General features: G+C 50.1%; 1 protein-coding gene across 5 annotated transcripts; it reads right to left on the bottom strand.

The window, feature by feature from the left end:
* Positions 1-345: 345 nt before the first annotated feature.
* Positions 346-25,475, bottom strand: SLC22A5 (solute carrier family 22 member 5). 5 transcript variants are annotated; one of them, XM_079771119.1, is made up of 11 exons: positions 24,668-25,197; positions 18,013-18,116; positions 12,033-12,187; positions 10,894-11,065; positions 8,813-8,939; positions 6,361-6,461; positions 4,309-4,523; positions 3,249-3,431; positions 2,127-2,262; positions 1,669-1,765; positions 346-485 (listed from the first exon to the last, which is right to left on the bottom strand). In XM_079771119.1, the coding sequence occupies exons 1-10, from the start codon at positions 25,061-25,063 to the stop codon at positions 1,678-1,680; spliced, it is 1,677 nt and encodes a 558-aa protein (XP_079627245.1). In that variant the 5' UTR covers positions 25,064-25,197; the 3' UTR covers positions 346-485; positions 1,669-1,677. The 5 variants fall into 5 exon arrangements, with proteins under 5 accessions (XP_079627245.1, XP_079627246.1, XP_079627248.1 ...); XM_079771120.1 differs by lacking the exon at positions 346-485 and having other exon boundaries at positions 533-1,765; positions 24,668-25,475; XM_079771122.1 differs by lacking the exons at positions 346-485; positions 18,013-18,116 and having other exon boundaries at positions 533-1,765; positions 24,668-24,768.

The raw sequence follows: 25,475 nt of genomic DNA, 5'->3' as shown, positions 1-25,475 counted from the left end.
AGGGATTAAGTCTTAGCCCTAGAGGCTCATCACAAGCCACTGCGAGAATTAGGCGAAGGTGACACGGAAAAGTCAGGTGATGGTGTGGCATGGCTCACCAAATTGTGGAAATAAAGGTTGTGGAGAGTTGCTATTATTTAAAAAATCATTTTATTTATTAAAACATCTTCATTTTCCAAGGCACGTCAGTAGCTTTCCCAAAAATGTTGTTTTTTAACCAGGTGAAGCATATGCTGCAGGAATACCACGGTAACAATCAGAAAAGAGAGGACAATTACATGGAACACAAAATCTCTCCCAATGTCACATGACTGAAGTGAGCAGTTCTGAAAGACTGTGAACATGACTGAACTTTCTTCTTCGTAATTTCCCCCATGATTCGGCGTCACAAAAGGAACCCACACAATGACATCCGTTTCACACTCAGGAGTGCTAGTGGGAAGGCCTCGCACAAGTGGCAACTGCAGACCTTTGCCAGAGTGATTCTGGGTTAAAAAAAAAAAAAAAAAAGACACAAACCAAGAGACTAAGGAACCAGTCTTTCCTAAGTCTATTCTGAAGATCAAGTAACATAAGGAGAAAAAGACATAACAACACACAAACAAAATCCATATTATAGTTTTAAGAGAAGAGACAAGTTTGCTCACCTCTCTTTCTCACTGATACACCTCCTGCAAACCATACATGGACATCATAATAGTCAGGAGGTTTGATTCATATGGTTCATATGGCATGAAAACAATAGTAGGTTCAAGGATGCATTTGTTATGGGCCTGGACCAGCCCAGTGCTTTGATCAGATGTAAACAAGTCTACCCAGTAATCACACTGAGTGGTCCAAGAGCTCAGGGTCCATGCACTTGCCTGTGTTCTTTACCTCTACGTCCCCTCATGTTAATTAGTTGTAGGTTTCCCCACACCGAGCTCTCCTGCCCTCAGGAAGCAATAATCCCAGTTAATAACCTTTGTAACTGAGAAAGTGTGAGAAGTCAAACTCCCTATGATTTCTTTTTGTTAGTCCTCACCTGAGATATTTTTTCCATTTATTTTTAGAGAGTGAAAGGGAGAGAAGGAGAGGGAGAAACATCAATGTGAGAGAGACACATGGACTGATTGCCTCCCTCAAGTAACCCGACGAGGGCTGGGGATTGAATCTGCAACCCAGGTACGTGCCCTTGACCAGGAATGGAACCCAGGACCCTTCGGTATGCGGGCTGATGCTCTAACCATTGAACACACCAGCCAGGCTGAAATGATCTTTTCCCCTCTAAAGTGCACCATTAGAGGGAATCGGAGAAAATATTTAGGGGGTGGGATTTAGACCTCCAGTTTTATTAGGGGGGCCTTTTCAAGAAGTCTGAAATTAAAATGTAAATTTAGCAGATGCCGCTCATATTCTTCCAAATCCCAATGGTTCTAGTTCACTTCTTAGGAAGTGCCCCATCCACCATATGTTAGGACTTCTCTGAAGTTGTCTGTCAGCAGCCACGGTGTCGCTGGAGGGAAGGTGGCGCTCTAGGACCACACGCAGCCTCTTAGTCCAGGTGCCCATCCGCGAGCATGTCAGACAAAGGGTCGACAGAATGAACAGCAGAGACCCTGTCACTGAAGGACTCAGCGTCTACAGTTTCTGACAAGACCAGTGTTTCCTCTTCACTTTCTCACTCACTCGAGGTTGTTAGAAGGCTGTGCTTTTAAGGACTGTGGGGCTTTCTTCATCATCTTTTAACATCCTTGTGTGGCTTGGAGTTTGCCTGTATTTTATTCTATCAACACAAGCAAAACAAATGTTAGTAACAAATCTTAAAAAAAGATGTCCACCAGTCTTAAAACAAATAAACAAACCAAACCTAGAACTGAGGCTATCTCGCTAGAGGGAAAAAAAGAAATCGTACAGCAGATTCTGCAAGGTTTCTCCTCGTCTTTGCACTATCCCAGAGCTGCTGTTGCTGTGGAGATGGACATGGTGACATGGTGATCTGGGTCAGGCCAGAGAGGATGGAATGTAATCTCCTTGCCATTTCTAACCCTCTAGACCAGTCCATGGCGCTGGTAGGACTTTCCGGGGAACTCTCTGCCAGGCCCAGACCCAGTGTGCCAACATGGTGAAGAAGGAGGCCTCCTTACCCTTTGACTCTTAGCATCTGGTCAATGGTGTCTGGGAGGGGGATGCCGAAGCTCTCTGGGAGGAACAAGGTGAGGATGGCTGTCAGGATGGTCAGACTTCCCATGAGAATGTAGGGCAGGAAGCGGTCGTAGGCACCTAGGGTAAAGCAGACAGAGCCCCAAGCCAGGGTGCAGTTAGACTTGGTCCCCTCTATCTCTTTGAGCTCTCAGGACTCTCTAACGGGGATCACCGGCCCTCTCAGCCTTAGTCTGAGCTGCCAGGATGGGGTCTGGCACCTAGACAGGTCTCAGAACCCAGAGTTGGCACCGGCATGCCCAGAGGGCCAGGAGTGCCTCATGGTGCAGGGGAGGGGAGGGGAGCCATGATGACTATGATTCCTATTTCCCAATGCTGGGTTTCCAAAGAAGGCAGGATACTCATCCAGGGTCACGAATAGCTCCTCCTCCTCCTCCTCTCCAGATGTGTTGCAACCCATTCAATTTGCCTACAGGCCAAGCAAGATGTTTCTGCTTGTCAGATCTATGGAGCATGTTCACCAAGCATTCTGGGTACTCTCAAGGTGGGTGCACCCCTCCCCAAAGATGTGCCAGCAAGGGATGCTCAGGGGAAAGCAGCTTCCAAGAGAAAATGATTTTGAGGAAGAGAAAAATGGTGCCCTGCTACAGAAAATGGCAGGAGGCGCACCATCAGACAGAATTAAACCACTGTGTCACATGCTCTGAGCCGCACCAATCCTCAGTTCATCAGCCCTCTTGAATGACTTCTTTCCCTCTCCCTGTTCCTTTTAAATTCTGATTCCAAGAAGAGATTCTCCAATTAAGAATATTGGCTCCCTAAGCCACTCTGTAGTTTCTTAGGATAGGGGGATTCTGTTTGCTGATGGGAAGCTAAAACAGGAACAAAACTCCCTACTTTTCTGATCAATTTCAGGCTCAGCTACAAGCCAGTGCCTCTCCACAGCACACGCACCTGGACAAGAACCTTCTCCAGGCACAGATCCAAGATTAGATGGATCCCATTTGCTGTGTGTTTTCCCTCAGCAAGCGGCCTTCAGCTCGCATTCCAGCTCACCAGTGCTTCCGCCCCATCGCCCCCGCGTGCCCTCGGCCCACGGGACTTACCAAGGTAAATGAAGTAGGGAGATAGGATGCTGCCCAAGCGGGACGCCATGGAGCTGATTCCCACGCCCATATTTCTGACCACGGTGGGGTACAGCTCAGCTGTGTACACGTAGACCATGGAAAAGGCAGCAGTGACTCCAAACTTGCCCACCATCACCAGGATGGTGGACAAATAATACAACTCTGTGGAGAAACAAAGAGAAGAAGGTAGGAGAAGGCACCAACCCAAGGTACACTGCTGTTGAGAGTTTCAGGTTTTATTGGGTTTTTTTATCTGAAACAAACATACTTTATCCTTTTTTTGTGGGGCTGGCAGTTTCTATAGCTTCCTTTTGTGGGATAAGGGGCTACAGCCAAGATATCCCTCCAAATTGTTACTACTGAGAGGATGAAGGGGATACTCCAGCACAACGTTTGCTGTGAAAGGCTCAGGGACGGCCCAGCTATAGCAACCAGGCAGCCTCAATTGCCTGCCTCATTAGCCTTTTATTGCAGTTTTTATCTTTAGATACAAGCAGTAGGTGAGTAATCTTGGGAGGACACGTGTGTTTGCACTGTCCTCTAGGCCAGGGCATCCAGGGATTAAGCATAAGGATTCCAGTAAACACCCGGGGGTCTGCACATGCACAGACTTGTTTGGAAAGGTTAAGGAATAATTAGGGGCGCCACCTTCGACACTCCCCTAAGTCAGAATTCCGAAAAATAGGGCAGGCGGCCTTCCACACACTTCCCTGTTCTCAGAATGTCCTCCTTAAAAGCTTTCCAACCAAGTCTCATGCTTCCCCACAGAGAAAAACAAACGTGCACACACTAACTTGAGTCGAGAGTAAAACGAACCACCAGCACCACCTGGCTGCTCTGCCCACTCCACACAAGCCCAGGCCATGAGGAGTGTCAGGTCTCAGGAGACCCTTTCTCTTGATTTTTTTGGCCAAGAATGCAGATATGCAGGTGAGCGGTGGTGGCATTATTTTATTCCCTTCATGAATTGGGGGAGACAGCCTGGTAGAGGCTGAGTGGCTCGGCGAGGACCCCCGACGCAGACGCACACGCTCCCTACCTGGGGGCACCAGCTGCACGAAGAGGAGGACACTGCCGCCCAGGAAGAGGGCGGTGGCCATGGAATAGCGGCGGGGCAGGTGCCGCAGCAGCAGCCAGGCCAGCACGTATGCGGGGACTTCCACCACTGCCGATAGGAAGCAGTTCACATAGGCGTCACCATGCAAGTTAGGGGTGTCCAGGGAGAGCCCGAAATAGCCCACTGCTATGGTCATCCTGCAACAGAGCGCAGAAGAAAGCTGGAGGAGCAGCATCCACCTGGGGCCTCCAACAGAGGACCTTCCAAGCGCAATAGATGCAGGGAATTCACAACGACCCTTAGGGGAGGGCAGCAGATGGAACACAGTCTCTGGCCCAGTGTATTTTCAGAGGATCCCAAACAGCAAAAAGACATACAATTGAGACAGATTTACTTGTTAAAAACAACAACAACAACACACACACACACACAATGAAAAGACAAAGAAACCCATCTCCAACCTGCCTGTCGGCTTTAGAAACCCTAAGCTGAAGCTCTCACTAAGCCAACTTCCCGACTCTCTGAACCTCCCCAAACCCAGCAACTACAGAGGAGCTGGGGAGTGAGAGGAAGCAGACAGCAAGTGGGGTGGGAGAGGACTGGAAGGATAAGGTCATGGTAAAGCATTTGGAGAAAGAGCCAGAGCAGACCCCCTGTGGCAACCAGCCAGGAAGGGGCTGGTCAGAAGCAGCGAACCCAACACCACCTACTCCGGGAGGAGAGGGAGCTCCTGATGGCAGGGTCATGTCGGCTCTCATCTGCAGGCCGCACCCCCCACCCTGGTGTCCCTGTGCCCAGGGCATTCTCTCTGTCAGACTGGACTCATCTGCAGGGTGAAACCACAGCTGGCACAACCTGGGAAAGGGGCAGGAGCAGGAGTTCCTGGGAAACCCAGAGCTGGAGGTGTGCCGGGTGAACAGCGGGGGTGACTGGCAAGTCTGTGGCACACACTGAATGCTGGCACTGTCTGAGGCCGATCCCGGGCGGGGCATTGCCCTGAGGGATCCTGGGCTATTTCTTGGAAATGGGTGACTCATCATCTCTAGGGAGCAAAATGGCTGGCTGCCCAAAGACTGGCTGACTCGTAGTAGTAGAGACTTGAGGTGAAGTCTGCCTTCCTCACCCAGCAGGATCAGGTGGTGGCTCTAACCCCAAGCGTCTGCGGCTGAGCAAATGCTCTCCGGCAAATCAACTCCCTTCCTGACACACTTGGTGAAATGCCTCGTTAGAAGGAACTGGTAAGGACATCGAGGCTGTGGCCCTCTTCCAGGACACTCTCCAAACATCCCAGAAGGAGGGATCCTGCTTCCGCACAGACTCCCAGAAAGTACTCAGCAGTCTCTGTAACTGAAAGAACATGGTGTCTTCACTTAGAGCCTTGCTGAAGGCCTTACCTGCCTTCCTTAGCCACTGCCTGAAGCACAAGGGACAGGAACAACTAAACTAGGACCCGGCACGAGCAAGGATTCGCCTCAGGACCTGGAGGGATCCTCAAAGGTCCCATATTTCCCCCCCAAACCCCCACAACGGTTTCCATTTCCTTTTCTGAGATTCCATCAAGAATCATGCCCTAGCCAGTTTGGCTCAATGGATAGAGCGTTGACCCTCGGACTGAAGGGTCCCGGGTCCAGTTCTAGTCAAGGGCACATACCTTGGTTGCAGACTTGATCCCCGGCCCTGGCCCTGGTTTGGGCACGTGTGAGAGGCAACCATTGATGTGTCTCTCTCACTTCGCTGTTTCTCTCTCTGTCTCTCCCTCTCCCTTCCACTCTCTAAAAAAAAATCAATGGAGAAATATCTTTGGGTGAGGATTAACAAAACAAATAAAATAAAATAACTAAAAAAAAAGAAATATGTAAAAAAAAAAAAAAAGAATTGTGACAGGCTCATTTCTTTGATGGCAAGACACATCCCTTTTACTTTCTGATGACATGGCCTTTCAGTTTTGGACTAAACCACATTTGCCAACGAGAAGGGCATGACAGCCACCGCAGAGGCGTTGCGTGGAAGCCTCCAACAGTCTCACTTACGCACCACAGAATTATGGACATGATGGTGACCATTCGGATGTTCCGGGTTCGCAGCAGATCCAGAATGCTGTGGGACTGCGGCTTCTGGGAGCTAAGGTCTTGTAGCTGCAGGAACGAAATGACAAGAACATAGGAGCGAGAGCAGGTCGGAGATTCAGAGATCCAACAGCATACCTGAAACCCTGGCATCTTCCTCTCCGAGTTGGGGAGGGTTTTGTTTCTTTCTTAAAAGGAAGAGTAAATACAGTGACTGCAGCTTGGGCAGCACAAGGCTTCCCCTGGCCTTGTCAGTACCACGTTAGTATCAAAGAATGAGGAGGGAAAGTAAGCGACCAGTCCCTGAGGGGTGCAGCCACGGCAGGCCCAGGCCCACAGTGGCGCCCTCACGGCACCGCCCCGGTCAGTGGCCATGTTCCAGGCAGGCAGGCCTCTGAGCATTCCTTCCCAAGGCTGGATCCCTGCCCTCTGGGTCAGAGAGAAACTGGCTGTGTCGTTTATTGATCTGCTATTTTAGAAGAATTAATGTTTTGAGTCTTCATACCATGTAGTCTCTGGTCTACTTCCAAAAACAAAAACATTTCAGATAGAAAAACAGGAAAATTGACCTCAGCTTCACCCAGAGTGACTTCCTATGAAATTCGGCATAGCCAAGGACATTAATAAACCACACGTCTAAACACACTGATGTTTCTTTCTTAAGCAAACCCAGCTTCGGAGCTTGTTTTCCCAGAGTTAGCAGTTCAACAAAAGGTCAACTTTAGACTTAATGGATCCCCTGAATAGCCTCATTTCCTCAAGGATGCCAGAGGGACTCTGGGTTCACCCAAACTGACCCCTCACCGAAAAGCCACCAAAGCTGCTTCTCTGAAAAGCCCTCTCTGCCACCTACTCCTGCCCTGCCCTTTGGCATCACAGGCCTTTCCGACGGTGCTGGGCGGAAGCGGTTGCTGGGCCACCGCTCAGCTGTGAGGCTGGCAGGGCTGGCGGGGCGCCAGCAGCTTCTCTGCTGCGTGTAACTGGTCTCTTTCCCAAACCCCCACTCGGCATCTTTGAGTCCCGAGTGTCTCTAACGTGCCTTCCACACACTTCAGCATGACTGCTGGTGGCTGTTCTCACAGCTGGTCCCCTATCGTCCTGTCAGATCAGACACACATTCCAGAACTGTAGCAGCCAGCAACTACAACGTCTGGCCTCTTCTCACTGTCACGAGACTGAAGAGAACGGCCTGCTGCCGAGGGTGGAAGCTCTGGGAGAATAGGAAGAAGCAAGAGCCAGGAATCAGGCAGGGCCAGGAGGTTACTCATGGCATGAGAATAGGGTTTGCCGGGAGGTGGGGTAGGGCAAAGGATCGGACACCGAAAAGGACCTGGCTCCAAGGTCATGCAACAACTAACGCCAGGAGGAGATTGAACACTTCTAACTCCAAAACTGTGTTTGCTTCATATTTTACATACTGTATTATTTTTTTTACAATTGGAGAATACTTAGCCCCTTACTCATAAAGAGTGCTTATGGTTAAAAGCAATGATAAGATTATATGATTGCCTAGAAAAGAAGTGTATAAAGTATGAAAACCTAAAATCCACAAGAAAGGTGAAGAGATTTAGGCAGTTAGCACCTTCTTCTCAGCTTCTGAAATTTTTCATTTTTATTGTTTCAGAGAGGAAGGGAGAGGGAGAGAGAGAGAGATAGAAACATCAATGATGAGAGAGAATCATTGATTGGCTGCCTCCTGCACATTGGGGATTGAGCCCACAACCCAGGCATGTGCCCTGATTGGGAATCAAACGGTGACCTCCTGATTCATAGGTCGATGCTCAACCACTGAGCCACACCGGCTGGACCCAGCTTCTGAAATTTAACAGAGCCTGCCTGGGCACCTGGGGCACAGGCGGGAGAGGGCAGGGCTCCTGTGTGAAGGGAGAGCTTCTGGCTTTTTGTATTTTTTTAATATATATATTTTTATTTAATATATTTTTATTGATTTCAGAGAGGAAGGGAGAGGGAGAGAAAAACATCAATGAGAGAGAATCATTGATCGGCTGCCTTCTGCACTCCCCCATAACCCAGGCATGTGCCCTTGAAAGGAATCAAACCCAGGACCCTTCAGTCTGCAGGCCTATGCTCTATCCACTGAGCAAAACCAGCTAGGGCTTTTTAATATATTTTTATTGATTTCAGAAAGGAAGGGAGAGAGAGGGAGATAGAAACATTAATGATGAGAGAGAATCATTGATCAGCTCCCTCCTGCAGAACTCCTCCTACTGGGGACTACTAGTAAGCCCACAATCTGGGCATGTGCACTGACCAGGAATCAAACTGTGACTTGCTGGTTCATAGGTCGACACTCAACCACTGAGCCACACTGACTCGGCTGAGCTTCTGGCCTTTGTAATGCTGCCCTCAAACCATGGCACGGAGACCCTCCCACCAGCTAGCTCCCATACAGGGCTTACCTCGCTTGGTTCAAAGATGGCTGAGGGTGCAATAATCCCGTTGATTTTGGCAGCCCTATGGATGATAACCTCTGCCTCTTTAAATCGTCCCTGAGAGATGAGCCATCGGGGGGACTCGGGGATGAACCTGAAGTACAAGAAGCAAGCTCACTGAGGCATTCCTGCTTAACAGACCAGATGTAAAATGGGGTCCAGGTGGGAAACGGGGCCTCAGAACCAGAGCTGGGTTTGGGGAATATTTGGTGTTTCCGAGTCAGAAGCAAAGAGATGATCCATGCCACACCCACTAAGAACCGGAAGTGTGAGCTTTCGAGTGCACAAAATTTGGAGGGTCCTGCTCACCATGATGGGATGCCTCCACTGGCTGGCCACCTCCATTTCTGAGGAGCAGTGGTGCCACCTGCTGGACGTTAAGGAGACCGGGCAAGTTGGGCTCCTGAAGCCTGGCTTGTGCGTGAGCTCCGCCCAGCCCAGCTCCTTGCCCACCTGTACTCCTCTGCTTGTTCCTGGCATCCACAGAAGTTTCTACACTGGCCTCTTAGCCTCTAGTTTTTCCTCATCTCCACCGGATTCACCCAATTGACGTGTCAAACTCTCTACCTACACTTACTAAGGCATCAGGGTGCTTTGAGAGTATGTGGATCTTAGTTTCTACCTCACCAGGTAGCCCCAGCCCTTGGGTCAGGACCAGGACCCATGCTGAGCTCTGTATCCCTTCCCAAATGCCCTGGAATGTTCGCAACATGTGGGACAGCGCTCTCAACATCCCCACCTGCAAAGGGCGATTCCCACCTCAGCCCCTCTGCTGTGTTCCCTCCCTTGGTAAGGAATGGCCGCCTTTCTGCCCGTCCAACTCCTCTGTGCTGGAGGCTCCGATGGAGCCTGGCTTCCGCTGTGTAGCCACGCTGGGCACTCTCGCTCCCACTGCTCTTCCTCTTCTCCCCGTGCCTGTGTCACGGAGCCTGGCGGCAACACACAGCCAGAAGCCGGGCCTTCGCTGTCTAGTCTGTAGTCGGATAACTTCCTGGAGGTCAGGGAGGACCCCATCATCTCGCAGAGAAGATGCTCATCTCTCAGGGAAGATGTTCCTTCTTCCTCTCCCTGAACTCTGAATAACCCAGCACAGGGCTGAGAACAAGCCCACTGATGTCTGGAGATTCTGTTTTGTCTTTGGCTTTTCTGAGTGTGGACACAACATTCTAAAGTAACTTACAAATACAGCGGGACCTTGGTTCTTGAACTTAATTCATTTTGGAAAGCTGTTTGAGATGGGATTTGTTGGAAAACTGAATTATTTCCCCCCATTAGAAATAATGTAAATTGAATTAATCGCTTCCAAATCCCTAAATGATTCTGTTTTAACCTTTCTTACATGAACTGTTTAATCTATAAACAAACACTTCTTAAATTGATCGAACCACACCCTACTAGCCTTAATCGTATCCCTTTCAGCACTAGTTCCATGGGTGTCTGTCAGGAAGTAGGTATGCAGCATCTTCACTTTTTCACATATCACTGTCTCCTAAATATTGTCAGCAGTTCACTGCTTTTTGCTTTTCGTTTATCCAAATCAACAATACTTCTTTTACCTCTTCAATCCCCTATGATTGGAATTTTGTGAGCACTTTCACACCCTTAGCAACATTAGCACACTTGACGGCATCTTATATATGTTTTAAAAGTGTGCTAGTTGTCCAGCAACAAAAGCAAAAAAAAACCCCACAAAAAGCCATGAAGATATTCACAGCACCACTTCCTGAGGTGTTAACATCAGGTTTAGGGAGATTTAGTGGTGAGCTGACCCGAATTCTCTCCTTTGTGTGTGGCTGAGAGAGGCTTTTGCCATACTGTTGTATCAGCACGAAAGGGTTGTGAGGTCAAGAACTGAAGTTTTGAAAAGGGAGACATTTCTGCCCCTCCCCGCACCCCCAACAACTTGGCTGAGAACAAAATTTGACCGTAATTTACACTTCCTGTCTCTGGAGCCCAAATAGGGATTTGTGGGTTGCTGCTGCCCCCTAGTGAAGGCCAGGTGGAAGACGGAAGATACCCGGTTGGTGTTTACCCCAGGGCACACTCACCACCAGAGCACTGCGCACAGCAGCCCGGGCAATGTCAGCGCCAGCAGCAGCATCCGCCAGTCTCTGATGAAGTAACCAAACAGTGGCAGCAGCATGTAGCCAATTGCATAAAATATGCACACTCCTAGCGTAGAGAATATAATGCGAATGGACTTGCCAAGAATTTCTGTTCCTGTTCAAAGCAAGGGAGGAGTCATGTTAGCATTTTAATTTAGGTTATTTCCCTATTAATCTTCTCTTGTCAACATAAAGGCAAGAAAGCCGCCAGAATCATTTCTAAGTTTCTAAGCCCTCGTGAGGGATGGGATTCTGAACTCAGCCCCGTCTGACTATCTGCTGGGCGTGCCTCATTGTGGCCTCTCGGTGACAGTTCTCTCATGAAAATTTCATCACTTCCTGAAGCCATATGTTAAAGATGCCACATTAGGCCTCAAAATGTAATCCTCACAGGAGGAAGAATTCATTAAAGGGGAAGTCATTACTAAGACTGCACAGGCTGACTGTTATCCTTTAAGGAAAAAAATATTCCTTTAAATGTGAAGAGAAAGAAATAATCCTTTCAACAGTACAACCGAAAGACCAATATGCTAGAGTTAGATTCCTCCAAACAGTGAGACTGGTAACTTCAGTGAGAAAGGCAAAAGTCCCGCAGTGTGAATTCTTAATTAAAACCCGAAGGTCACATGACGAAAGCCTGATCCTACCAATTCATTCTTGCCAGTCAACATCACTGGCCGGTGTTTTGCAGGAGGCCATTTCTTCCTTGGCCCTTGTTCCTCATGTCATACTTCCCTCTTTCCTTAGCTACCTCAGCCCTGGACAGTGGCAGGCCCTTTTTGCTGGACGGAGGATCTTGGGTAAAATGGCCGTCAAGTCCTAATAAGACCAAGGAGCCACACCTCAGAGGCCCGAAGAGAACTGGCATACAGCAGTTAGGCTACGTGCTGCTGGGGACCCAAGGCTGGGTACTTGGTGGACTCAGATTCCCTGCCTACAAATTGGGTTCTCCAAGAAGCCCTGGTGGGTGCTGCCAGAGACCACTTCCCCTTGAGGGACATCACAGATGTCTCCAGAAAGTGGGTGGTGAGATGATGGTGAAACACAGGATCAAGTACTCAACTCCAATTTGATGGCCATACCCAGGACAAACGCTGCCACATAGTTGGAGATCTGGCCCATGCCTACAAGGACAAACAGCACGGCAAACATTTCAAAGTTCTTGGAGAAGATCTGCAGGAAGCTGAAGCCTGTCTGCATGGCCATGGTCACAAACAGCACGTTCTTCCGACCAAACCTGGGAAAGAAAGCGGAGTGACAGAACCAGCAGGGAGAAGGCGGTAGGAAAGGGCTCCACCAAGAGGAGCTTTCTCCAGGACCATTCAGGGACTGGTCGTGGACAGTACTGCTAGGGTACCAGTCTCCCAGTCCCTATGCTGTTATCCTCCCACCCTCCACAGGACCAATGTGCAGCAAGGGCACCAGGGTGGTCCCAAAAAAAGATGCTTATTAAAAAAAAAAAAGATGCTGTTTCTGCCCTCAAGGAGCTTATAGTTTACTAGAGGCCCGGTGCACGAATTTGTGCACCAGTGGGATCTCTCGGCCTGGCCTGCGGGATCAGGCCGAAACCGGCTCTTGGACATCCCCTGAGGGGTCCCAGATTGGGAGAGGGTGCAGGCCAGGCCGAGGGACCCTACTGGTACATGACTGGGGCTGGGGAGGGACGCGGGAGGTTGGCCAGCCAGGGAGGGACTGCGGGAAGGCTCCAGGACATGTCTGGCTCCTTTTGCTCAGTCCTGATTGGCCGGACCCCAGCAGCAAGCTAACCTACCAGTCAGAGCGTCTGCCCCCTGGTGGTCAGTGTATGTCATAGTGACTGGCTGCCTGTCTGCCCTCTGGTGGTCAGGGCACATCATAGCGAGCGGTTGAGCAGCCTTAGCATATCATTAGCATATTATGCTTTGATTGGATGAATGGATGACCACTTAGCATAGTAGGCTTTTATTATATAGGATAGGTAGTGAAATAGACAGTGATCACTTTTTAAAAATCCTCACCCTAGGATATTTTTTAATTGATTTTTAGAGAAAGAAGAAGGGAGAGAGAGAGAGAGAGAAACATTGATGTGAGAGAGAAACATTAATCGGTTGCCTCTCGTACGTGTCCCAACCTGGGATAGAACCCACAACAGGGTATGTGCCCTGAATGGAATCGAACCTGCAACCTTTTTGGTGCACAGGACAATGCTCAACCAAGTGAGCTACCTAACTGGGCAGTGATCACATTTTAGTCAAATAACCACATTACTGAAAGTACGGTTACACACTAAGATAGGTGCACTGAAGGATCAGCACCCAGGTCCCCCAGGGTACAACAAAGGAACCTACCCTGGACTGGGGGTGGGGCTGGGGATGTAGGCATTCAGGGAAGGTCTCCCTGATGATGGGACACTGAGATGAGGCCCTAAAGAAAAGTACTTGTTGTCAAGGGGGAGTAAGGATAGGGACCAAGCTTTCAATGATATTCACAATATAGCGAAGAGACCATTAATTACATGAGAACACCTTTTATTTAGCAATTTTTAAAATACATATATTTTTATTGATTTCAGAGAGGAAGAGATAGGGAGAGAGAGACATAGAAACATCAATGATGAGAGAGAATCATTGATTGGCTGCCTCCTGCATGCCCCTTATAGGGGATTGCAACCTGGGCATGGGCATGGGCCCTGACCGGGATCAATCCGGGACCTTTTAGTCCGAAGGCCAACGCTCTATCCACCGAGCCAAACCAGCTAGGGCTATTTAGCAATTTCTGATAGGTACTCTGAAGGAAAGGCACAAGGCACAAGGCACAAGGAACCAGGGTAATGTAAACCAGGGACCCTGAGTTAGCCTGCAAGGTCAAGGAAGGCCCTGGAGGCAGGTTGGTTAAGAGGAGAACACACAACTGTGGCTGGAGTCAGCTGCTCACCAGGGGACTGCAGAGTGGGCAGGACCTACACTGCACAGGCCTTGCAGCCACCTTGAAGAGCTGGTGCTTCTACTTACTGCGATGGGGGTTGTTTTATTTGTTTGTTTTGGGGGTGGTGGTGGCTAGTGCTACTGGCATATAGTCGTAGACAGAGGCCGGAGATGATCGAGACATCCTAAAAAGCCCAGGATAGCACCCCACAACAAAGAATCCTCTGGCTCAAAATGTCAATAGTGTGAAGGTGGGAAACCCTGACAGTAGAAGGAGACTTGCTCCAGAAGGAGACTTCGTTTCCACCCCCCCCCCCCCCCGCCCTTCCGGCCTTTTCTTGTTACAAAGCACCCCACTGGCCGTCCAAGGGCAGCCCCTTACTGCAGGCAGAGCTGTAACCTCCATCCCTGCCTTCTCTGCCTTTCCTGCCCAAGGGCTTCCTGGGATGATGGGGAAGAGAAAGATCCAGGGAACCCTGACAGAGCACCAGCCCCTTGGCAGTCCGGGTTGGGCCCAGAAACACTCACGTTTAAAGTATGTCAACAAAAAAGTAAAAAAAATAAAAAAAATATGTCAACAAAACATCAAACATATACACGCCTACAAAACCAGGAAATACCAGTCTACTTCTTCCCAGGGTTGTGCCTCTCATAATTCATGCACATAAAACTAACTCAATGCCAGATAAAAGGCTTTAACAATCCAAGACTTTTTAAATTTTAAATTCTTTATGGTTTAAAGTATTACTTATGTCTCCTCCCCCCCCCCCCCCCGCCCCCCATTGACCTCTCCCTGGCTGCTCCCACCCTCCAACACATGCCCTCACCCCCTTACTGTGTCCATTGGTTATGCTTATATGCATGCATACAAGTCCTCTGGTTGATCTCTTACCTCCCCTCTCACCCTCCCCTGCCTTCCCTCTGAGGTTTGACAGTCTGTTCGATGCTTCTATGTCTCTGACCCCAAGATTATTTGTATTGCTCTTGAATTTCAGCCTTACTTATTCATGAAGGTTAAACCTTTGTCCTACATAAAAAGTTACTACTGGTATCCTAGACAAGTTGAGGTAATGAATCTATTGCACTTAGGTAATTTGTCTGACTTAGGTTTTGAAATGGTTGACTTAGAGGTAATGAGAAGAGAAACTGTCCACTCCACAGAGCCCTGGGCCTCCCGTGGGGGTGCAGACAAGCTTGAGGGGTGGTGCTGAGGGCTGACAGTATGGGCTACAACCAGAACAGCCGTATTTCTAGCTATTTCATTTACTGGATTCAAATGATCCTGCTTAAAAGAAGTCTGCTGAGAATTTTTTTTTTTTTAAGTTTTGAAAAACACTGTACTAGCACTTCTAAAGACTAAGGTAATCCTTAAGATATTCATTAGCTTTATTTCTGTTTAGTTGGATGATCCTTTGGAACCTAAACACTGTCCTCAGGCAATCAGGGTGTTACACGGCCGTCAGGTCCTTAGGCCATCCCACAAAGACCTGCCTAACCCACGACACAGTTGATCTAGAAAAATGCACTGAGTTTCAACTCTGAGCTTGGGGTATCTTCTCCCTGTTTATATCGAAGTAATTACTCTGAGTCTCGGCTGCCACTCAACTCAGAGAGAGGGTATTTCCCACTTGGAGAGCCTCTAAGCTCAGTCCCCTCTTCTCACTCTACATTCTTGCCAGGTAATCTCATCCATGTTTGGGGCTGTGAGGAGGGTTCGATGAGCTGATAATTCCCAAATGTGCTTCTTCAGCCCAAACCTCTCATGGAGCACTATGTCCATATGTCCAACTGCATACTTAATTCCTCCACTTAGGAGTCTCATCATCACCCCAAGTTCAGTACGCTCAAATTGAACTCACCATCTTCCCCTCTCCCGGAGTTATCTGTCTTAGAGAAGGGTATTGTCACCTATCCGGTTGTGTAGACCAGAAACCGTCCTCTCCTCATTTCCCTCATCCAACCCAGAGCCAAGTCCTGTTGGCTTTACCTCCTACCACTCCTCCCCATTTATACTTCCTGCAGTCTAGTCCAAGCCACCACCATCTCCTGCATAAATTATTGTGATAACCTCTTAATTAGTCTCTCCACAATCCCTCTCTTGCTTCCCCCTTCAATCTTTTCTCCACAAAGTTTATCACATAATCTATTAAAAATTGCAAATCTGATTATGTCATACTCCTGCTTTAAAACACTCTCAATGGCTCCCCAATGCTCTATGACTAAAGTCCAAGCTCCTGACTATCACTTGCTACTCCCATCTGCTCTTCTGCTTGGGCCTCTGCCTGCCTCACTGCTCACCTCTAACCACTCTCCACGTCTCCACCACAGAGGACTTTTTTCCAATTCCTAACACATGCTATTATGCCTTTTCTTTAGTCTAGGCTTAAGTTCATGCTGCTCTCTTGCACCCAGAATGCTTTCTCCTCCCTCCATTCCCTTAGCTGGCTAATTTCTACTCATCTTTCAACTCCCAGTGCATGCTTCGCCTCCTCCGGGCAGCCTCTCCTGGCCCTCTCTGTCAAACTCTCTTAACATCTGCACATCTCCTCGGTATCACTTACTACCACCGAGGATAACAAGTGCTCCCCTCCACTAGTTGTTTAAGACATTCTGCCTTGCTAGGAGGCAAGTTCTAGAAGAGCAGGGCCCACACGACACAGAAGATCAAGACTACCTGGGCCCAAATCCTAGGTCAGCCCCTTGCTGGCTGTGTGACACTGGGGCAAGTCACTGAACTCCTCTGGGTTTTATTTTCCCCATCTGTAAAATGAGAATACTAATACTTCCTACTTCACAGCGTTATGAAGATTAAATCAGTATTATTGTTTACTCAGTACAGTGCTTATAAAAGAGTGTCTGGCACATACTAAGTTCCATGTGTTTGTTAAATATATATCGGTCATCAGCGGATGTTTGTTGCTAGATGAAGGATATGGGGAAGCATAGGCCCTTCCCCCAAAAAGGACAAGTGTCTATGGCTCGTCTAGAATCACCAGTCAATGGTGATGGCCTACTTAACTCTTAATGCTCACTGGTGACTACAGGAATTTGTCCTTTCTTTTAAATCGCTGGATGATATTCTGGAAAAGACAAATCTAGTGAGAAATGCATGTATTTTTCATGAGTAAAGATTCCTCAGTTAAGAACAATAATCCATAGATGTAAACATGTCAACATATCACCCTGAATCAGTGCTACAGAATGAAATGGCTTTGTTCTTATGTAATATGACGGTCTAATCCTGAGCTTCTCTATTCGAGACCCCAACCAGCTGGGACGATGCTGGAACTCCTCTCCACTGGGTGACACAGTGCAGCCAAGGACCTTGCTGAAGGCCACTCTACTTGCCCTGGGCTTCTCCAACAGACCCCACAGCTCTGGGGTAGGGAGATAACATAATGGACCCCTCTGAAAACGTCACAGAAACTCCGGACCTCTCTAAATGCTCACATGTAATCTCTAAAATTGTGCCTGTAATGTCAAGAGTACATGAACTCCCTAAGTCATGAATGGACCTTGAGTTAACAGCCTTGGAATTCCATAAATAATCTGATTACGGGTGAAAATAGCGCATTTTCTGCCTGTTGTGAAGTAAGGGCCATAACCACAGGCCTCTTAGCTAAGGGGCATCAGTCCTGTGGACACAGGTTCTGCCTATCACGTCCCTACTGGCTACTGAGATCTCCTCTTACCTTGTAAAGAGAGCAGTGGTTTGGCGAATACAGTAACAGCCATCCATGGTACGCCTTAAGACCTACAATACAGTGTGTGTGTGTGTGTGTGTGTGTGTGTGTGTGTGTGTGTGTGTGTGTGTGTGGTCTACCTCTCCCATGCTTGGGAACATGGAAGAGTCATGCTCACCTAGGGAGGGACAGCCAGACTAGTGCAGAAATAAATCATGGCATATTTCCTGGTCAAATCCAGCTGATCCCGCATGGATACACTCAGCTCAGCTTGTTTTGTTTGGCAAGAATTAGGGAGAGGAGGTGGTTGGCTCTCTTTACTTGGTGTGGTGTCCGTACTATAGATCAGGCTTCCCTTTCTTTTAAAATGCAAGGCCCTGGGCTGAAAGCACTTGAAGTCATGGGCCAGGCACACACATACTCCTTACTCAGTGCTGGGGTCCCCTACCTCTGCAGGAGACAGACACCCACCTTACCTGTCTGAGAGCTGCCCCGAAATGAAGGAGCCTATCAGCACACCCACGAAAAACAAGGAGACCGTGAGCGGGGCCTTCCAGTCGTCATCACACACCAGGTTCCACTGTAAGAGGAGCAAAGGGATGTATCACTCACTTCTACTAAAAATGTTTTAAATTTAAACTTCCTTGGAAAATGAAATCAGAACATCCTGCATTCCTGCGCTCCGTTTACATGACTATGTGGGTGTGAGTCTGTTTAGGCAGCAATGGCTGACCTGGGCAGCAAGGCAGGGAGCAGGCTCCCCTCACATGGAGACTGGGCTCCCTCCCCGTCTGGTTTTTCATAGCTTTTAGCCCCATTGTTTTGCTTCTAATTTGAGGAAGGGCTCTGCCCATGTTCTAATCCAAGAGAAGGCAAGGCCTCTCATGGTCACTTTGAAGAATCTGGGCAGAGCCCAGGGCTGTGGACGGGCAGGGAACCCTTCCAGTGGGGTTTGGGTCATTGGCAGGATGGCACGGGCGTGGTTCTGAGCAGGGCTCTGGGGCTCTAAGGGTCAAGGCATCCGGCAAGGAACAGAGGCCAGGGGGCCTGAAATGCACCATCTGGACTTGTTCCTTCAGCTCCGCTCAGGTCCCCACCCTGGGCCAATGACTTCTCGGACCTTCTGGTGATATTTAGAGCTGGGATCCCTGGTGCTGCATTAACACTAGGCCTGATTACAGCCAAGAGCTCTGAGCTGGATCTCAGGAAACTGGGGTTTAGCTTCTAGTCTACTGTTACCTGGTTATCCAACCTCAGACAAGATTCCCCTCCTCAGTTGTACCTTACTTTCGATTTTTGTAAAACAAGGGTTGGGGTAGGTAACAGGCTACATGGCTTGAGTTTCCCAGCACCCAATATGTGGTTTTGCCTGTGGTTACCGTAAAAAGAGGTCTGCAGGCTTGGGGAAGCAGCTGAACACTCAGATGTGAGGTCGCTCCAGCCTAACAAGGAGCCAAGAGGAGGAAGAAAAGCCAAAACAGGAAGCTTGGTGGTTCCCAGGAAAATGTTTCCCAGAAACAGAGAGATGGCGCTCTGCAGTCTCCAAGCAGGCCACCTGCCAGAGCATTCTTGCTTGCCTGACGCCAGGCTGCTGGCCTGCCCTCCATGGAGTCTGCAGGCTCCCCAGCAACACAGAGAAGCAGCGGGAACGTGTGGCTCCCAAGAACAAAGCATGTCTTCCAGGCTAAGTGACAGAGGGAAAACAAGTCTACTTCTCTGCCCTACTGGGCAATGTGTGCACACAGCATCCGGGCCCCTTGGAGGGGTAGGAGGCAGCCCCCAGGCTGGACAAGAAAATCCCTGCAGCTGTTGATAAGGATGGCTCAGCCACACAGCTGGCTCTCCACTCTGGCACTTTGGATGGGCTGAGAATTGGGGTGGTGACCCCTACCCCAGGGGAGAATTGGGGGTCTCCAATTCCTATATCTAGAGGAACTCCAGGCTAGCTCTCAGACAGGTAAGGTGGGTGTCAGGAGGTCAGAATTTCAAAACACTAAGGCTTGAATGCTTGGGTTATGGCAGCCTTCCTATATCTGCAGCCTCAGTGGTGCCAGTTCCCAGATACCCCCGTCCAGACATGGCTGCTAAAGTCAGGACGGGAGCGGCAGGGGAGAGAGAGCTGAGGGACTCGGTGATGGGTGCTAGTCCCTGGGTATTAGGTAGGGTGTGAGGCAGAGCTTCAGGGGCCAGATGGTGGCTATTGCTGCTCTTGAATGCGATGGGCTCTATTCCCAGCTAGCACACAACACGTTTGTAGCAACAGAGGTGAAAAAATAAAGACTCAGTAGCTGTTTCTCAACAGGTCTCTTGTGAGGGTTAGGGACTAATATAGCTGAGCAACACTAGGCATCCACGGGGGCTTCTGCAGTGAGTTCTGGGGTGATAGTCCCCCCAGCCCATGTCAGGTCCCCCAACATAGATAGGCTTTTAGAGAAATCTGGACTGGCAAGGAGACAAGGCGACTAATGCTCATGTTGGGATAGGTCCCCAGATCATGTCTCCAGCTCCCACAGCTGCCACGTGGTTCAACCTGTCCTTACTCCGGGCAAGTGTGTAACTCCCTGGAGTAACTGGGCTCTCAATCCACCACTAACAATTCTTGACAATTCTCAGGGCCTGGCTTGGGCCTTCCAAAAGCAAACATGGGCTAACACTTCCTATTGGTCACATGGGGGGGGGGGGGGGTGCGCGGAGCTGTGTGTAGGGTCAGGACAGGTAATAGGTCTCAAAAAATGATCACAGGGGCAGGCACGGTCGAGGTCCCACCTCGCCAACCTATCCACTCACCTGTCAACTGGTCTTGGTCTGCAGTGGCCTTAGAATTTGGCCTGAATCCTCCTTGGAAGGAGGGGTGGGATGAGAAGGGGTGGGATGATATGCACAGAGGAATCCAGTGTTCCTACACTGAGCTCCTGGCTCCCCAGCCATGACTAAAGCAGCTCCCGACCAGCTCACTGATGCCTCCACTTGGTGCACTGGGTGCGCTGTACTGGCTGTGAATAACTGCTATCAATGTTAGGACTAAAGGTGTGGATGTAGGATTCAGGTCCTGAGTCTGGGATCATGACTCCTCTGCTGGATGAGCTGTGAAAGGGGAGTGTCTGAGGACCCAACCTGAAAAAATCTGAGAGCGATCTTGGCATTGGGCCTAGACCTGCTATCCTTCCTGGTAAGCCTTTCATATCCTGGTAACCCTTTCATATCCATGAAAGTTTTCATATTGCACACTTAGCTACGTACAGTTCATGTCACTTATACCTCAACAGAGTTGTTAAAATTTTTAAGAGAGAGAAGTATGTGTCTTGTATGTAGTATGTAATTGGTGCTGCTTCTTGGTTATAGAAAATAGATTCTAAATGTTCTTACCTAGAACTAAACGTTCTTGCCTGTGAGTTGGCTAGAAGGAAAAAGAGACAGGGTCTGTGCCCATAGGGCAGAAGCTCTTGCCTGAGATGTACCTAGCCTGACTGCTTCAACGGTCAAATACATTGGTAAGCATCACTTGTTGCTGAATGCCACGTATTCCTATACACATTGAGTTCGGCTTCCTGCTGCAATTAATGACAAATCCTTGCCCCGAGGCTGGCAAGGAGAAGTATCTGCTACCATAACCTTTATAATACCTGGCAGTGCCCTGTACAGGTGAGGCTCAGTAGCTGTTTGGTAGATAGGTGAGTGAGTGAACAGATGAAAAAAAAAAAAGGGCTGTGAATCTTCAACATCATAGTATCCTTTGGGCTTGGCTACCGAAAGCCCAGATGAACCCTGAACTTTGATCTCTAGAGTAGATTTTCTTTGCTTCCTCAGCCCCTTCCCTGAGTCAACTGTCAGAACTTTGACCCAGAGTGTGGGTTCTCAGCCATCTAGAGAGGGGCTCAATCTGGTCACTCAGGGCCACGTGGGTCTGCTATGACTGCATGCACACAGGGGGCCTCAGGGGACCCAGCAAGGGTCTTCTTTGGCTTTCCAGAGCTACAAACGCAGGGATAAGGGTCTGTGCTCCCCTTGAGTCAGCAAGGGCATAGTGGTGAGGCGCAAGCTCCAGGTCTGTCCCGACTCGCCACCCAGAGTCAGCCCAGCCCCACATCCCGGGTGATGTGGCCTTTCCTTCAGGAGATGTGGCTTGTGGATAACAGTGGGGGCGCTCCTATCTTACAAGACTATCTGTGTGTGACATGCGGCTGACAGAAAAGCTAGTCCAGAGAAAGAAGCGCTCTGGGACCACAGGGAGAAAGTCACAGTGCTGCCAAGGGCTGGGGCAGGGGGCTCCTGGGAAGCAGAGCCAGGCAGAAGGCAAGGGGACAAAGAGGATGGCCAGGCCTTGGCTGAACAGACTCCAACTCATGGGTGCAGGAGCTAGACGTTTCTAAAGGAGCTTTTCTGGCTGCAGGCTGGGCTATGGAGACACCAAAAAGCAGGAGGCCCAGGCAGTGTCAGAAATCACCCAGGTTCTCGGAGGAGGGGGCAGTCCTGAGTCAAGAAGCACTCCGGGATTGGAGCAGCACAGCAAGGTGGGGTGGCTGACTCCCCAACTCCAGGGATGACTGAGGGGCCGGAGAAGGGGCCAGTCTAGAAGCATGTGGACCACCAAACTGTTCCCAAAATGTGGGAGAGCGATCTCATTTCATAGTGTCCCCTTCTTTCTGCCAAGCCCAACCCCTTGCCACATGCCCCAGTCCGTGGGATGGGAGATTACATTTCCTTTAAAATATTTCAGTCAAGCCGAGACCGGTTTGGCTCAGTGGATAGAGCGTCGGCCTGCGGACTCAAGGGTCCCAGGTTCGATTCTGGTCAAGGGCATGTACCTTGGTTGCAGGCACATCCCCAGTAGGGGGTGTGCAAGAGGCAGCTGATCGATGTTTCTCTCTCATCGATGTTTCTGACTCTCTATCCCTCTCTGTAAGAAATCAATAAAATAAAATAAAAAAATAAATAAAATAAAATAAAATATTTCAGTCAATGCTTTTCAACCACTCTCAGATTTCCCTTCTGTGAATTAAATTATCCTTTTCTTCCTCAATTCTCAAACTTTAGAAAATATTTCTTAAATTATTCATTAATCCATTCAACCATTTTCCTGAGTACCCACACTCTGTATCCAGCATCATGTTAGGACCTGCAGGAAAAGCAAAGATGTAAATCTAACACCAACTTTAGTACTTACACATACACACTTTAATTTCAACCAAGGCAAAAATCACACAGGAGACCTGAGGTTTTCATCTTCTGTTGAAAAAAAAATGACTAAGAATTCAGTATCAGTGTACCTCTACATAGGATGTGGGGCCGAGGGCAGGCCTGGGGACTGGCTGCAATGGTCAGCATGCCAGGTCTGAATTGAAGAAAAAAAAATGGCCTTAGAAAAATGGAGTCAGAATGTTATTGCAACAGCTTGAGGCGCAAGCAGCTCTGAATGTCAAGTCAGGCATTCCAGCATCTTCAAACAAAGGGCTAAGTAAGGTATTAATTTGGCCTCCCAGCAAAGACAGACAACCTGTCAGTAGGTGAAAGGGCACACAGCTCTTATGAAACTGCTAAGACAGTAAAAGACATAGGCTAAATATAAAAATGAAAAAGCTGACATTGGCAGCAACTTAAGCTAAGGACCCTTCTGGCAGGAGCTCATCAGTACCACCACCGCTCTCAACCCAGGGCAGGATGAAGGCAGTACAACAAGAGCAGGTGACGAGAGTAAGTCAAGGGATACTAGGGGTCCGGGTAAAATCCGGAGATGCCACGAGCTTCTTCTGACTTCCCCTTTCCGTGAGCAGCTAGAAGCAGAATTTGTAGGGACTCCTGGGTAGAGGATAGCTTCCCTCTGTGGCCTCTGCCTGCCACCAGACGGACAGTCTCTGCTTTCACAACTCTCACTGGCTCCCAGGAAGGTGACAGACTTGCTTGTGAGGCTACGACTGAGGATCTGTGATGACAGAAAGTTGTGATTCTCCCTGGAATCTTGGGCCACAAAGCACAGTCAGCTACCTCCATTCAGTGTCTCTCTTGTCAACACCTCAGGACACCGGTATGATGTCATGTCACTAGCTTTGAGATCCCAGTGGGGATCCCCTTCAGGCCCCTCCCTCTGAACTCTGCCTTCCTTCTCGGCTGTTTCTTGCTGTTTCAGACTTTGCATCTGCTGAGCCTAGCACCCCAGACTCACTGAGTGGCCTCCTCTTTCAGGAAGCCTTCCCTAATCTGCAAATCCCTGATCCTGCCGTCCTGGCGCCCATCAAGGAGGGCTCTCTCACTGCCCTGCTTGCTTAGTTGTGCTGAGACTCCAAGGAGTTAGTGCCAGTGTCTTAGGAAGATGCCAAGCACACCCACACTCACCCATTAACATCGTGTTACACATTCAGTTCTAGTGACGAGGGGGTGGCCAGGGGATAGACAAAGCCACCCAAAACAAAAAATCCAAGGTGCTGGGGAACGAGAAAGGTTTCTCGCCCACGTCTATGAACTACAGCTGTATGCTCTGTGATAACATTTCTGGTCAACAAGTCACTCTGAACGGATCTTCAGACGCATGGATCCTAACAGGCTGATAACCAACTATCGGTAAAAAGTAAACAGTCCCTTAGAGGGCATGCTCAGACTGTCATTTTGGGGTGAGGGTGGGTGGGGAAAGAGTAACTGGAAAAGGGAGCAAGAAACAGTTTTATACACATGCTACCCTTCACTTTAAAAGTTCAGGAAAGAAAAGGAGCATTTTGTCTCTCTCCGCGAACAGATGCCAAGAGGCTGGCAGAAAAACGGCGACGGACCCTCGTCCCAAGCCCCGGATCTGCTCCTCAACACTCTCATCCCAAGGAGCGGAGGTCTTTGCCCACTCAGGGCCTTGGAGCACCTCGTGCGGGCCGCCAGGGCCTTCTTGGCTCCCTCCCCAAGCTGGCCATCGGGACAGACGGGGAGTCAGATAATCTGTGAGAGGGCATCGCTGGCTGGAAGTCACCGCGCAAAGCGTTCCCCAGCCACCTGGCTGGAGGATGGACGATCGTCACCAGTGTGTAGTGTGATGGGGGAATGGGAGTGACAACAACACGCACTTTGCCCAGGTGAAGTGCGTGAGCTCAAAGACCGCGAAGGACCTCCCCACACCCCGGCCCTCGGTCCCAGCGCGGGGCTGGAACCCACCTCGGTCACGATGGTGGACAGGTAGACGTCCTGGCTGAACTCCCAGCCATCCAGGCAGTCCTCCTGCTGCAGCTTCTCCAGGTCCACGTCGCGCCCGGGCTCCAGCCCGAGCGCCGAGAAGTTGGCGATCGCCGCGAGCTGGTAGCGCCGGCAGTTGTGGGGCACCTGGCGGCCGTCCTGCAGCCGGAGCAGCGGGGCGCTGTGGTTGCGCCAGGCGCTGCTCAGGTTCGCGGAGTCGGGCACCCGGCAGCGGTGCTCGGGGGTCGCAGTCAGGAACACGGCGGACATGCCGTTGAAGCCGTTGGGGATGATGCTGGCGCTGAGCAGGAAGAAGATGAGGCGCTGGAAGGGCCCCCACTCGCCCAGGAAGGCGGTCACCTCGTCGTAGTCCCGCATGCCACCCTCAGCAGCCCCCAGCGCGCGGCGCGGGGTCGTGGGACACGGAAGCGCGCAGAGGCGGGGCGCGGAGGGCGTGCGCGCGTGCGCCTTGGGACTCCGCCGCGCGACCGACCGAGGGACCGGCCGGGTTACGGACCGCCGACTGAGCTGCTCGCGAGCTCCCGCCCCGGAGCGGCCCGGCCGCCGCCGCAGGCCTGACTTAGAGGGCGAGGCCGAGGCGAGCTCTGGGGTTGGGCCGCCAGGCCCACCCCGCCGCCCGCGGTGCGGCGCCGACGGAGGCGGGGCTGAGGCCGCGCGTGACGGCAGGTGGGCGGGCCCGGCTGCCGCGCGCACCTGGGGCTCGGCCCGAGGTCCCGGCGCGCGGAGCCCCGGCGCGGGTTCGGAAGGCGGCGGACTCCGGGCCGCTGTG

This window comes from Cnephaeus nilssonii (assembly GCF_951640355.1).
Source record: "Cnephaeus nilssonii genome assembly, chromosome: 5".
Classification (NCBI taxonomy): Eukaryota; Metazoa; Chordata; class Mammalia; order Chiroptera; family Vespertilionidae; genus Cnephaeus; species Cnephaeus nilssonii.
Note: the sequence above shows the minus strand (reverse complement) of the source record. Positions and strands in the feature narration are given on the sequence as shown.

Coding starts and splice junctions, on each gene's coding strand:
- SLC22A5 (XM_079771120.1), bottom strand. CDS start 25,063: ATGCGGGACTACGACGAGGTGACCGCCTTCCTGGGCGAGTGGGGGCCC. Junction 4,524..6,360: donor ATCATGTCCATAATTCTGTG/GTGCGTAAGTGA, acceptor GCTCTGTTGCAG/GATGACCATAGCAGTGGGCT. Junction 1,766..2,126: donor CAGATGCTAAGAGTCAAAGG/GTAAGGAGGCCT, acceptor TTGTGTTGATAG/AATAAAATACAGGCAAACTC.